The 12,704-nt window shown below is 37.1% G+C and overlaps 1 protein-coding gene across 1 annotated transcript in view; it reads left to right on the plus strand.

Annotated features, from left to right (window-relative positions):
- LOC146162979 (uncharacterized) overlaps positions 1-12,704 on the plus strand; it is a 37,465-nt gene that overhangs the window by 2,805 nt on the left and 21,956 nt on the right. The window contains exons 2-3 of the mRNA XM_083382050.1: positions 5,242-5,402; positions 5,920-6,019. Coding sequence (XP_083238176.1) covers positions 5,242-5,402; positions 5,920-6,019 — 261 coding nt within the window. The remainder of the gene's footprint in view (positions 1-5,241; positions 5,403-5,919; positions 6,020-12,704) is intronic.

A 12,704-nucleotide genomic window follows, 5' to 3' on the forward strand; every position in this document is an offset into this window, starting at 1 on the left:
CATCGACATATGTCGCGGGTTTTCGTTAAGTAAAATATGCGAGACGTGTTTAGCCAAGGTGGTGTGTTTAGAAGCTCCAATTTAAAAAGCACACAACGTTGCAATTTGGTTTGATGTTAAATACCACATGTTTTTAAAAATCATCGGATATCATGCTGCTTTAGCAAGCTCATACAATGCTGGTAGCACGTGAATTAGTAACTAAATGCTCACAGCGCGTTCGCGCCTTTCCTTTAGTGACCTATTTCACACACAAAACTGCTTTTAGGTTATACATTAATTTTTTATCTTTAGATTGTTTTAACCAAATGAAAAAAGTACTGAAAAATTACGGAGACAAAGAATTAGATCTTTAGAGCCACACAGATAAGTCACATAATTAAACACGCCATTCCGCTTTCACATTATTGTCGCTTTCCCACAGGCTGTGGGGTGTTACTCTGATTGTGGGGAAGCATTAGTTAACCGATTTCGGATACACGATATGCCATGATTTGATTATTTATTATTTTTTTTATTTTTTTTTTATTAGTTTAACATGTAACAACGTAATGTGCAATAGTGATAAAGAGCCACAGTATGGTGGATTGTTTCATTTTGTTTAACCAGATGAAATTCAGGTAGACTTCATACATTATGATGATAATTGTAGGTGTAATTAATTTTTAACCAGTAAGAATAATTGGTAAACATTCTATTTAACCTGAGCAACGCGGGGTATTTCGTCTAGTATACATTATTCCGCTTTGATATTCTTGCTTTGAAGGTCTCATGGTGTGTTCCCAAAAAAACACTTGTATATTATGAATTTCAGTCATAATTTAAACACATTGTATGGTTGGTTAGGTTTGGTTGGCGTTTTCAACTAGATGCAAAATGATGTCACATCACAATTTCTAGCAGAGTTTCCCTTTAAAGTGGTTTGGGGCGACTGAGCATTCACCGAACTGTTTGATTGGCGTCCTCATTCACACAGATCTGATTTCGACAAGGCAAAATAAACTAAAGGTGGTCGAATCTACTCATTTAGCTGAAATAAAAGGCCTTGGTCTGTTTGCCACACAAGTCCCTATACCAGAATAAACTTTGCAAAATCGGCAAATTTAGATTTATTCTTTTTCAAGCAATTGTAGGAATTTTAGCGTTATTCTTCCGTAGATTTAATTAACAAGTGAAGTGGGTTTGTGTAACATAAAACAAATAATAGAATCTTGTTTCGCAAAGCTTTGGTCGAACATGAGTGGTAGACACAGAATTACCAAAATATTGGTTTGGTGCATTACCTACAAAATATTCCCTCATACAACCCTTGGTTGTTTTTTTGTCTGAATATGTTGCCAGTAAGCATTTCGCCGAAAATCATACATATATCAGAGAATAAAGAACGTTTTGGACATGCACCCCCAAAATCAGGGGTTTTTCAACTGGAGCCCATGGACCCTTGGGGTACACGGGCTAGTTTTAGGGCTTCCATTAAGACCTAGCCTATATCGAGTATCTTAGGTTAATAATTCATTAAAAAAATAGTTTCATAGTTGCGCATGTGTTCGAACTAAAGGTTTCTAAGTCTCCTTGTTCCAATTATGACGTCATCAATAAAAAAATCATGTTTGTTCTGGGCCACGCAAACCCAAAGTATTTTTATGGGCCATTTTTAAATAAGGTAAATAACCAGTGACATAAACACAACGAAAGAAAACACAAATTTATACAAAGTAAGAACCCACCAAACTGAACCATCGTCACATTATACAAACAATACAGCGAAATATTTCCCAAATGGAATGAGGGATATCCCAGCAATTGTAGAACTCCGTTTCAATTTAAAAACAACATTACTTTGGAAAGCCCGGCCAATTTATATGGCCCTTTTAACATAGTGATCTTCTATTTTAAAAACCCTGTTTCAACCTTTTACAGCTGTTGCCAATTTACATGCAGATTCAACATGTCTAGGCTCCATTTAAAGCATTTTTATGTTTCTTTAAACCATTTACCTAGATTATGCAGGCATTTCAACATTAACAGGCATATGTGGGGCACGAGATTAATTTAGTTGAGCTTCTGACTCTCGCTTTAAGGTTGCGTGCGTATGACTCGTTAGCCAACCACAATACTTCTGGAGATTATTAATTGTATTATCTGATAAGCGAACACCCAGTTGAAACTACAGTAGGCGGACAATCAACACTGTTAACAACACAGCGCTGTGAGCAGCACAGCGCTGTCAACCGCACAGCACGTTAACTGAGAAGAGGTCCCCTTAACAAGTAAATCTAATCAATCTAAATCTATATTTTAAGACACTGCGCCCAAAAATAAGCACAAATCTTAGAAATAAGCACGCTATGGTAACCCTGCTTATAACGGACCTGAGCAAATTTTAAACTTTTGGAACTGGACCTTTGCTAAAAATAGGTGAGTAACCCTGGTCTAGTCCCATGTGGACCAAAATTGGTAGCATGTTGGGCCACAACATAAATTGCTCATTATACGCACATCAAGCATATTTAGTGTAGGCCTATATACGAAAGCGCAGTTGATTTTTCGGTTGTAACTCACAAGTTTTATTCCGTAGGCGTTTTATCATCAAGCGGTTGGTCGGTTTCCATGAACCTTTCAAAAAGTGGGCTGAATATGTGTAGCGCACGGCTATTTACCGACTAAGAGATTTTGTGTTTATTGTGCAATTTACGCTGTAACGGCTTATGCCCCAGATTTATTGTTTACTCGCACCAAAGTGTAAATGCTAAATGTCCTGTTCCGCGATTATCTCGGCGGTCAGCATTCGATCGTCTGTGGCTACTTAAGGCCGCTATAAGCAGGGTTATACCATACCGTGCTTATTTCTAAGATTTGTGCTTATTTTTGGGCGCAGTGTCTTAAAAACGCAAATGTGCTTATTTCTAAGAAACGTGCTTATTTTAGAGTTGTGTGCTTAGCTGTCTTATTTTAGTTTCTAAATTTGCTCTTTATCAATTTTTTATTGATATTTACCGGACCCCAGTTTGAGAACCACTGTCTTAGAGTAAATCATTCAATGAATAATTTTACTACAAGCCAAAATGAAAAGTCCATCAAGTGAACCAAACTTAACTACCAGGCAGGGTCAGAATTAGGCGTTTCATGCTGCCATGCACCACGGCTTAAAAGGTGAATAACTGGTGCGCTCTGACGCGGAAAAATTGACTTGCATTAAATAAGGGTGGTTAACTTGCCAATTTCAACCTAATTTAGCTACTTTTTGCGCTTACAAAATAGCTGCTTTTCAAGTTTTTATTTTATTTTATAACGTTATTTCTAAAACCTAGGATTTCACCCCCGGAGTCCTGGATCTGTCCCTGATCTTTAGTAGCGTGTTTTAAACAACTATAATATGTAGTGGGTTAGTGTTTAGTGAATTCAGTCAGTTGTTGGGAAACAGTTTAAAATGATTTGATTATACTCCATACTCCAATATTGTTCGGTAAGCAACTAAGGATTTTGTCGTGTGCTGTAAGAATAAACCAAAGCTTGAAACTCGCTACATTCTTTTCTACTGTATGGGCGCCTTGTTAGAATCAGAGTTCTGTGAACGGTATTCTCCACCTTTCTATAAAAGTGGGATTTTGCCTCCACTTTTGTGGCCGCCCAAACTTTTTCACTGTTTTAAAGGACTGTTGCAAAATTTTAAAACACAATTCTCCACATTTGAAGTAAGCTTGTGTTTTTAAGACCGTTGCAGTCCAATTTTAGGAGATTTGAATTGTCCCATTTTTTGTCATGTTTTAACCCTTCGTCACCCTTAATTTGGGAAAAACGATTTCAAAGGACCCTTGCAAATTTCGAGGTACGATGCGCTACATTTAAAGCAAGCTTGTGTTTCAAATACAACGTTAAATAAGGCCGTGTAAGCACTTTTTACGCTCCAGATGTTTTTGGTTTTGCGAAAACAGTCATCGAAGAAATTCGTGCGCGCGCATTGAGGCGTGACGTACTGAGAACTGACCCGGGGTTCTAGAATGTTGCGATTGTTGACAGACAATGCATTTGTTCGTTTCAATCATAACATTGGACAGTTGTTGTTCTTTATTACAAATGTGAAACACAGTCTAAAAATATTCTTTTTTGAAACTTAAACCTTTTTTAATTTTATGATAAAAACATAGAGGAACATGCTGTATAGTAACAAAAAATATATTTAGGCCTAAAGTCAAAATATAAGCCGTACGACGATGTGTAGTTAAAAATCTTAACACAGATTAATTACTTTACAAACTAAAAGCCTTAGTTTATTTTTTATGATAATTTTAGATAAAATTCAATTGACTGCTAAACATAAAAGAAACATATTATAATAGAATATTGGAATTCTAAATCCAGGATAGAAGGCTTATTACATTGAGTAATAATAAGTATATTTCCTTTCCAGTTTATTCGAAATGTTCGACACAAAAGGGCCTATTTTTCAATCGCACTGTAATAACATTACAACACCTGTGGTAAAGAGTTGGTTTTAATCTTTCATAAGAACCATCTTCCACCGCACTCGTTAGTTTTATAAACTCCGTTTAGAAACGCAAGGAGCCGCAAAATTCTTAGTATCACTACAAGTGTTTGGAAGTATTGAAAGTCAAGAACTCAATTTCGCCCCATTTCATATTTCCGTACTTTTTGTCTTTCGCTCATGCGAATTTCCAAGTTGCGAAAACGAAATTGTCGGAATAAGGCGAATTTGAAGAAGGACTTTTCCTGGGAATATCGTACCAGGAGTTTTGTCACGCGATTCCAACATTACATTTACAACTTTTTCGACAATAACATTGACAAGTCCCTATACATTAGAGATTTCCAAAACTTTTATTTCGATATACGATATTTGGGACAAAAACTATCGGATCCGATCTGATATGACGTCATAACTGCTGAAACAAGCAAAAAAGATAAAAATAAAACGTTCAGCGGCTATTTTTTTGTGTTATTAAGGCAAACTTGCTTTACCGTCTAGTTACGCCCGTAAGAAGTTTCGTTAACCCACTATTGTTTGATATTATATCACATTTAATGTTACCAAAAGTTTTAAAGCACGACTGTGTGTTAAGCGTCACATAAGCAGCCAATGCTTTCCATGAAAAAGAACCAATTTACCATGGGCTGGTTTGTAGCACTAAACATCTATTCACACATAATCCGACTTTTCCGATAAAAGCGCATTCGTTGCTTTAAATTCTAGTGAACCTCTAAACCAGCATTATTCCACAGCTTTTGAGCCCTCAATTATCGGGGTCACATCCACGAGTTTCAATGTGACTTTCAACAACAGCGGGGTCACAGAGGTCAAGGTCAAATATGGGCCTCAACACAGAAGCAATCTTGCAGACCCCACAACAATAAAAGTGGCAGCTGGGGAATCGTCAGTGCAGGTAAAGAACGACTTTTGTGCGAAGCCAAAATTAATATTTATATTTCTAGCGTATAGTATGATACATACGACAACACTCCGCAAGAGTTTTTAGAGTTTGATATTTTTCTTACTCGCCAAAACAAAGTAATTGTAACGTTTTTTTCAAACATCAGAATGTTTTAGAGACAGTAGTGAAATTAGTTGAAAAACAATTTGACTTTAACAGTAAGAATATCAAAGCCCATACAGAAGTAGATATAATTTTGAACGTTTCAAATATCTCTTTATTCATTTTCAACACAGTCGTTCAAAATGACACCTATACTTGAATATCTTTGATTTTCTTACTTCGTCTTACTGCAACCTCCAACCATTATGCTCCAATAGTAATCATTTTATTTTTAAATTTTTGTGCGTCCCATGCTAAGGTTCAAAACAAAACAGTGCATTGAAAATTAGTCTCGTACCCCTGACAAAGGGTAAAGAATTTTATAGGAATAAAAACTTCTAAACACCTTTTTACCTGGCTGTTTTAGATTTCTGGATTGTCGAGCAACACAAACTACGACCTTCGTCTGGAAGGAGTTAATACTTCGGGATCATTGATCATCAGTCAAAATTTCATCGCTCCAACAGGTTGGAATGTAGGGATGCCTTTTAAAAAACATGCTTTTTTACGTTTTGTAGTTTCTGTTCTAAATGACGATCTTATAGGAGCTTAAATGCAAGTTTAAAATTCGTTGATTGAAAAATATGATAAAAAACATATGTATTTATGCCAGCTTCTGAATAATGTGTTTAAAGGCTTCACGGTGTTCAAGACACCCAAACGGTTTGTCCGGTTTGTTCCAGCGGCTTTTCAAAACAAAGCCTAGTTGTGTAACTACAAACAAATATTCAGCAGTTCGTACTTAGATAAAACAATTGCGGCGTTAATTTTTTTTTTTAAATAAACGGCTCTGAAATACGTGTTTTTCGTATTTGGCATTAAACGATTTTACAAAACGGGGTCCGCTTTTAAATACTTCTTTACAAAGTAAGGACTTTTTAGCAGCGTTTATTACTGCAGAAAATATCTAAAACACGTACCATCGACAAACCCGGTATAGGTACTTGAGAGAAAGGCAGTCTAAAATAGGCCAAGATTTGTACTTTTTTGGCCAAAAACTACAGAGCTTTTCCTAAACTAGAGATGCAAACCCATATTGCTTTTTTTGTTGTTGTGCGAGTGAAAATATTCCTTCCAAGGCATAATCTTTGGACTTGTGATTTTGTGGTGTAATACGAAACTAGCAGCTCAAGAGGGTGCTTTCCGTACTGAGAAGCTACTTAAAAGTGCGCGAGGATTTATAAGGGCTCAACTGAAGATTTTAATGTTATGGAATAACTCTGTATATACGAGGATAGCTATTTCGCAACTCGCGGAATTTTAAGCAAATCCTTCAACAAAAGCTTTAGGAAGATATTGTTTTTTACGTAGTAAGAATATCAAATCCCATACAGAAGTGTAGCAGTTTGAACGTTTCGAATAATTATTTATTCATTTTCAACATCACGTTTTCTGCATGGGGCTTTAATATTCTTACTGAGTCTTACTACAACCTCCTACCATTGTGCCCAAAAATATATTGGTTTATGATTTCCCACAAACAAAAATTCATAGAGAAACGTCAGCAGCTTATATATTTCCTTGTGTGATTTAATAGTTCCAATACAAGTCACTTTAGCAGAGAGTTTCAGTTCTTCTTTCAACATTTGGGCTTTTTGATAAAAAATTTAACGAGTTAGTCTGTTTGGTGGAATGCTGGGAATTTAGGGGATTTACGGTAGTCAAGCACAACCTGACTTGTTCAGTTAACGCTATGGTTGAATGGCTTGAGGTTTATGGCCTACCTTAAACCAGCCAGGCGTCATTGAGGTGAGCTATAGTTGGCTACGTTATTGTGTGGCAGTCAAGCACAGCCGAAAATTTACTGTGAAAAAGAGGAACCCGATTTTTCGTCTGGGCTTGTCATGAGATAATATGCAGAGAACGAAATGAGGAACTGTTCTGTGGCAGAGAAACTTTATATTTGTCAGCCCTAACTCGTCTGTATGTTGGTTTAATTTACTTTGATTGAGTTTCCTACTTTCAGCTATGGCAGGATAAATATTTACGATTTGCTGTAAACTCGGTTCAAATATAGAGAATGTAGTTTGTTGTAAAATACGTTTTATTTTTTCTTATTATTTATATTAGAAGTTTGTCTAAACAGAAGCAAGTTCTGTTCTTAAATTTAATTCGTACGAAAGGTTTTCTACCTTTGAACAGCAATTGCCGTTATTTGCAAACTTTAAGTTCGAACGTTTTGAGTCTCATACAATAAATGTGTAAACGTTAGGAAATAGAAAGGCAAGTTAAACTATTTGTGTAAAACAATTTGGTAAAAAGGAAATTCGCAGACGGTGTGCAAATGTTTTTTTGCGAGTGTTATTTCGTCTGCGTTCATAGGCGTAGCCAGGGGAACACAGGGGCTATTTCTCTGCAAGAAATTATGAATATTTTACTCTTAATTATTTGTTTTGTAGCATTTATGAGCAGTACACGACTGTCGATTACAAGATGCCACACCTCCATTTGTCAAGCACTGTTACGTCGCAAACGATTTAGTTATTATGTTTGTTGTATACATTAATGTAGTTTTACTACTTTTAGTCATTTTGTTTTTATCCTTTCAATGGCTTTTGAGTATTTCGTTAAAACTCAGTCAGTTGCTGCGCGAAACGGTTTGCTAGCATTTTTGTTTGTCTTCGATACGGCAGTTAATACCATCGCCAAAGTAATCAAGTTGTAACGAGCCTCGCTGGCGGGAAGCGACTAATGGACTTTTAATCGTAGTGTCATTACGGATTTGTAGTAAATAGTTATTAGTTTATGTCTTATATAAAGTCGATTTATCGCTGTGAGGTAACAGTTTTAGTGTCAAGTTATTTAAGTTGATAGTTTGCCTACTCATGGTGTCTAGTTATATGGGCCGAAAATTTATTTTCGGGACATATCTTGTTTTCGCTCGAATTCTTTTATGTTTTTTTTTGGTTTGTTTCAGACCGATTTTGTCCAGAGTTTTACAGGAAAGCTATAATTTGGAGAGACTTCAAATGTCCATACAAGATGGAGGCGTATATGTAGATGAGCCTTTAAGGCAGTGTTTCTCAACCTTTTTCACCCCAGGGCGCGCTTGTAAACCTTTCAAAACGCGGCGCACCTGACGAGCGAGTCGACTGCAAACTTTGTTTGGATACTTTGTTTTTTGCTGGCAGTTTTTATTACATCAGGCTCCCAATCCAATTATCTATTAAGCAGCTTGCGGAGTCGGTTAAAAATAACCCGACTCCAACTCCCGAGTCCGACTCCGGCCAAATGTGTGATTTCGTCAAATTCCGAGTGCTTCTGCCACCCTACAGCATTTAATTTTCCCATTTACGTAACTAAATTAAGGTGGATTTTCAACAATCCCCTCATAGGGGGTGTCATATATCTCATCCAACCACAATACATTGCTGGAAAATATCCACCATATGCTATTTCGCCTTTTTAATTTGCATTTGGCGGCATTATTAGTTTTAAAATTGGTACTGCGCACGTCGGACTCGGGACTCCATCAAAATAGACAGGGTATGCGACGATAAAAGGACATATTCTTGGCATCGGCCGTTTTGGTGTCGACGTTTGGGTGCCATAGTGTTTTGGCACAGATTGTTTGCCTCTGTTTGGGGTTAGGCGCGAGTAATGGGTAGAATTAGAATTTGGGGGGAGTTCGTGTTGAAGTTATGTGTGGGGTTGGGGTTAGGCCTTATTTTTGCCATTTAGGCCTTATTCGGGCGAATTTAGGTCTTATTTTCAATAAGGGCTACGAATCCAGTCATATTGCTCAGTGTTTATTCACAGAAAATAGTGACTAGAGTTTATTCTAAAATTATTCGCAAATTCTACAAATAATATAGAATTTTTGTAACATTTTTTCCCCATTTTCTCGCGGCGCACCTGGCCACCTTCCATGGCGCACCAGTGCGCCGCGGCGCACCGGTTGAGAAACGCTGCTTTAAGGGTTTAGAAGTCTATTTACCCAGGGGCCTTATGCTGAGGGTACAAATTGCAAACAAAATATGACGTCATCGCAAAATTGGTTTTAGCTCTGTACTCCAACCTAGCGGTAGCAATATTTCCCAAAAAGGATATGGTTAAAACGAAACCGGCAGACTGTCTCGCGTTTCGCGACAAAGGGGCACTGTTAAATCAGCGAAACAGATTTCGCCAAAGGAGTACATTCTGCTTTGAAACGCCAGACACAAGTATGTCAATATTTACAGCCGAAACCTAAACATCTTCCCTGCCATCGGCTGTTATCTGCAATTACGAAAACTGTCCATTATGTTTTTATATGCCTTTAGATTTGTGCATTTTTATTCATTAATGCATTATGCAAACCACAATATAATCAATTCTTTGAAATGTATCATGTTACTCTAAAAACCCGTACTACGGTATGTAGTGGCTACGGTATGTTACGGATTCTACACCAAAAGCTAACATTGTATAACCTTGCAGCCCTAGTGTGATTTAGCTCGTTTTAATGGAATCGTTGTGCAATTCTATAAGATTTACAAAAGTAAACTTTGTATATCATGCAGCTCTTTGTAAAAAAATTGTCTATTTTGGTTTAAATGTTTAAAAAACGATTTTCAATGAATTCTTCTCTAGTACCAGGATTATTATAACGTAAAAGCTTAACAAAATTTACGTTTAAAGCCCAAAATTGGACAAGATCAATTGTAAGTGTGTAGTAGTGGGCTACAAGTTTAGAACATTGTGTACAGCTTTTGTGACTATTCGATAGCCATTATAGGTCAAAAGGAAAACGTTGCGGAGGCTGTCATGCGCTAATACCTGACAAAGAGGCACTGCCATATAGCAGCGAAACAGATTACGCCAAAGCTTTAAAACTTAAGAAGCCAGTATGCCAACACATTTATACACACAAAACCTAAACGTCGCTCTGTACATCGGTTGTTATATGCAATTATATGTAGTTTGTTTAATATGTGTTTCCATGAGCGTTTAGATTTCGCAGTATAACGAGTTCTTCGAAATGTACAACGCCACCTTAAAATTGTGTGAGCGATCTAATTTATGTCTGAATAAACAAACACGGAATACAGTAAGGAACAGTCTAATGAATTTTTGACTAATCTTACAGTTTCTGTGAGAAATTATGGTTAAAGGGGTATAAAAATTATTTTTTAAGTGGCACAAAAAAGTTCAGAGATATTATAACGTTGTTCAGTTTTTAAGGAACTGCTAGCTGCTGTTGTCACGCAAACTACCCCTTTTGCATCTACGTCGTAAGTAAAAGCGGGACATTTTCAGCTCATATCTGTTTTTGCTTGCAGAAACAAGTCAGGGAAAAGTTTCGGGGGGGTTATTTGTCTATCAAAGGAGATTTGTTAGGGTGCGGGGTTGATAGGACTAAAACAAATGATTTTTGCTTAGTATTAACAAAAAAAAACGATCAAAGAAAATGTATCTCTTGGCCAACTTCCCCTTTGCATCTGTGGGTGAAGGCAAGACTTTTTCGTGTCCTTAAGGGAAAGTACAACTTAATCTATACCACAAAACCAACAAACCAAACTGTAAGATATATTATTTCAAGAATTAGCTTGGTAAATTAACCTATTTATAATCACCCAATTAATGCACCACCAATGAAAATAAGGCCCGAAAAATTACCGCAACCGTTATCTGTTTAACCTGTTTACCGCAACTGTTGTTCTATTTGGTCAGTTTCACAATGACTAAACGAGACGCCAAAGGAACTATAGGCTCCCACCTTCCTTAACATGAGCCAAACACGTTATTGCGGAAATACGCAATGCCAGACTCATTATGGCCACTGTGTAACAAAGTACGGATTGCTAAACGCGAAACTAAAGAGCTAACAGTTAACATTTTGAGTTCTTGTTAAAAAAAAAAAAAAAAAAAAAAAAAATATTGCTGCGTGAGATAAAGCGGTTAACGTGATAACATTGAACGTTTAAGGGTCCCATTCAAACCATACCACAAATGAGATCAAAGCTGCGTTTCCCGGTATGTTTCACACCTTTTTCATTGCGATCAAAGCGAAGCCGTGTGGAATTAAATTTTACACCAAACATACGAAACGTTGGGAAAACGATTTTGTTAAATCTAATTGGACCTATTTTCATTTGTAATACAATTCTAGGTCCGCTTCTGATTGACAGATTTATTTTAAAAAGCCTAAAAACTATATGTTTTCACAAAAAAATTCCATTTAATCTTTAATGCATTACAGCTCACCGAGACATTTTTCAGTTTTAATTTGGGCCGCGACTGGAAAAATGTTGACACTGTAATAATTTCAGATGCCATTGGATAAATGGCGTTTAGTTTTACGCCCGCTTCGTGGAATCCAAGGTTGCGAATCGATGTGGATCTGTGTTGTTTTTGACTGCCGTGTTAGCGTGACTCGAAGTGTTTTGTTACAGAGCTTATGACGCGTTGTAGCGCAGTAAACGTGTGGAAGCCAGGGGCGGGCACGAGGCCATTTCACCTAAAGTGCATTTGTTGCCTATTACAACAACGTAACTGCAAACAAAATTAAATGACATTTCTAGTGTGATATAACCTACTTTGATGAAAAGGCTTTATTTCGAAGGCGTCATGCGACTCATTGCGCCATCGGAAATGAAAGTTTTTGCAACTTGAATGATACAAAGGCATCTTTTAGCTTTGCTCGATTGACAACTTATTGACATCTATGTTATATGGTTTTGTGTGACCACTATTTTCCAATATCGAGAGCTAGATTTTGGGACAGATGTTGGCCAGCCAGTTTATTGTTGCGATGCTCTTAGTATTAGGCAATCCCCAATGACGTGATATAGGCTCGTTCTTCAGCGCAGCACTCATAGTGTTCTGACGGGGCCAAGTCGCATTTGTACATTGCTGAGCTGAAACGCCCTACACCGTTTCTTAACCGGTTAAGTCATGAAGCTCTAGGTCTGGTGTGGCAAACCACTCAGATACCAAGAGCCGCATTTGTTACTTGTTTAACCGCTAAGAGCCACACCTTACACACGTGGAACGAGAAGAATAGCATTTCACTCCATTTCTTACTTACTCCCAAAATGTGACCGCAGAAAGCGCGAAAAAAAGTGTCTTAATTTCGTTAAATAGACAAGATCTTAGTTTAGAAGAGACGCGAACGAACAATGTTATTTCGGCATCTTGTTTGCGTTAAACTTGTTTGTTTGTTTTAAAAGT

The sequence above is a fragment of the Ascidiella aspersa genome, chromosome 2 (assembly GCF_963924565.1).
Source record: "Ascidiella aspersa chromosome 2, kaAscAspe10.2, whole genome shotgun sequence".
NCBI classification, from domain to species: Eukaryota; Metazoa; Chordata; class Ascidiacea; order Phlebobranchia; family Ascidiidae; genus Ascidiella; species Ascidiella aspersa.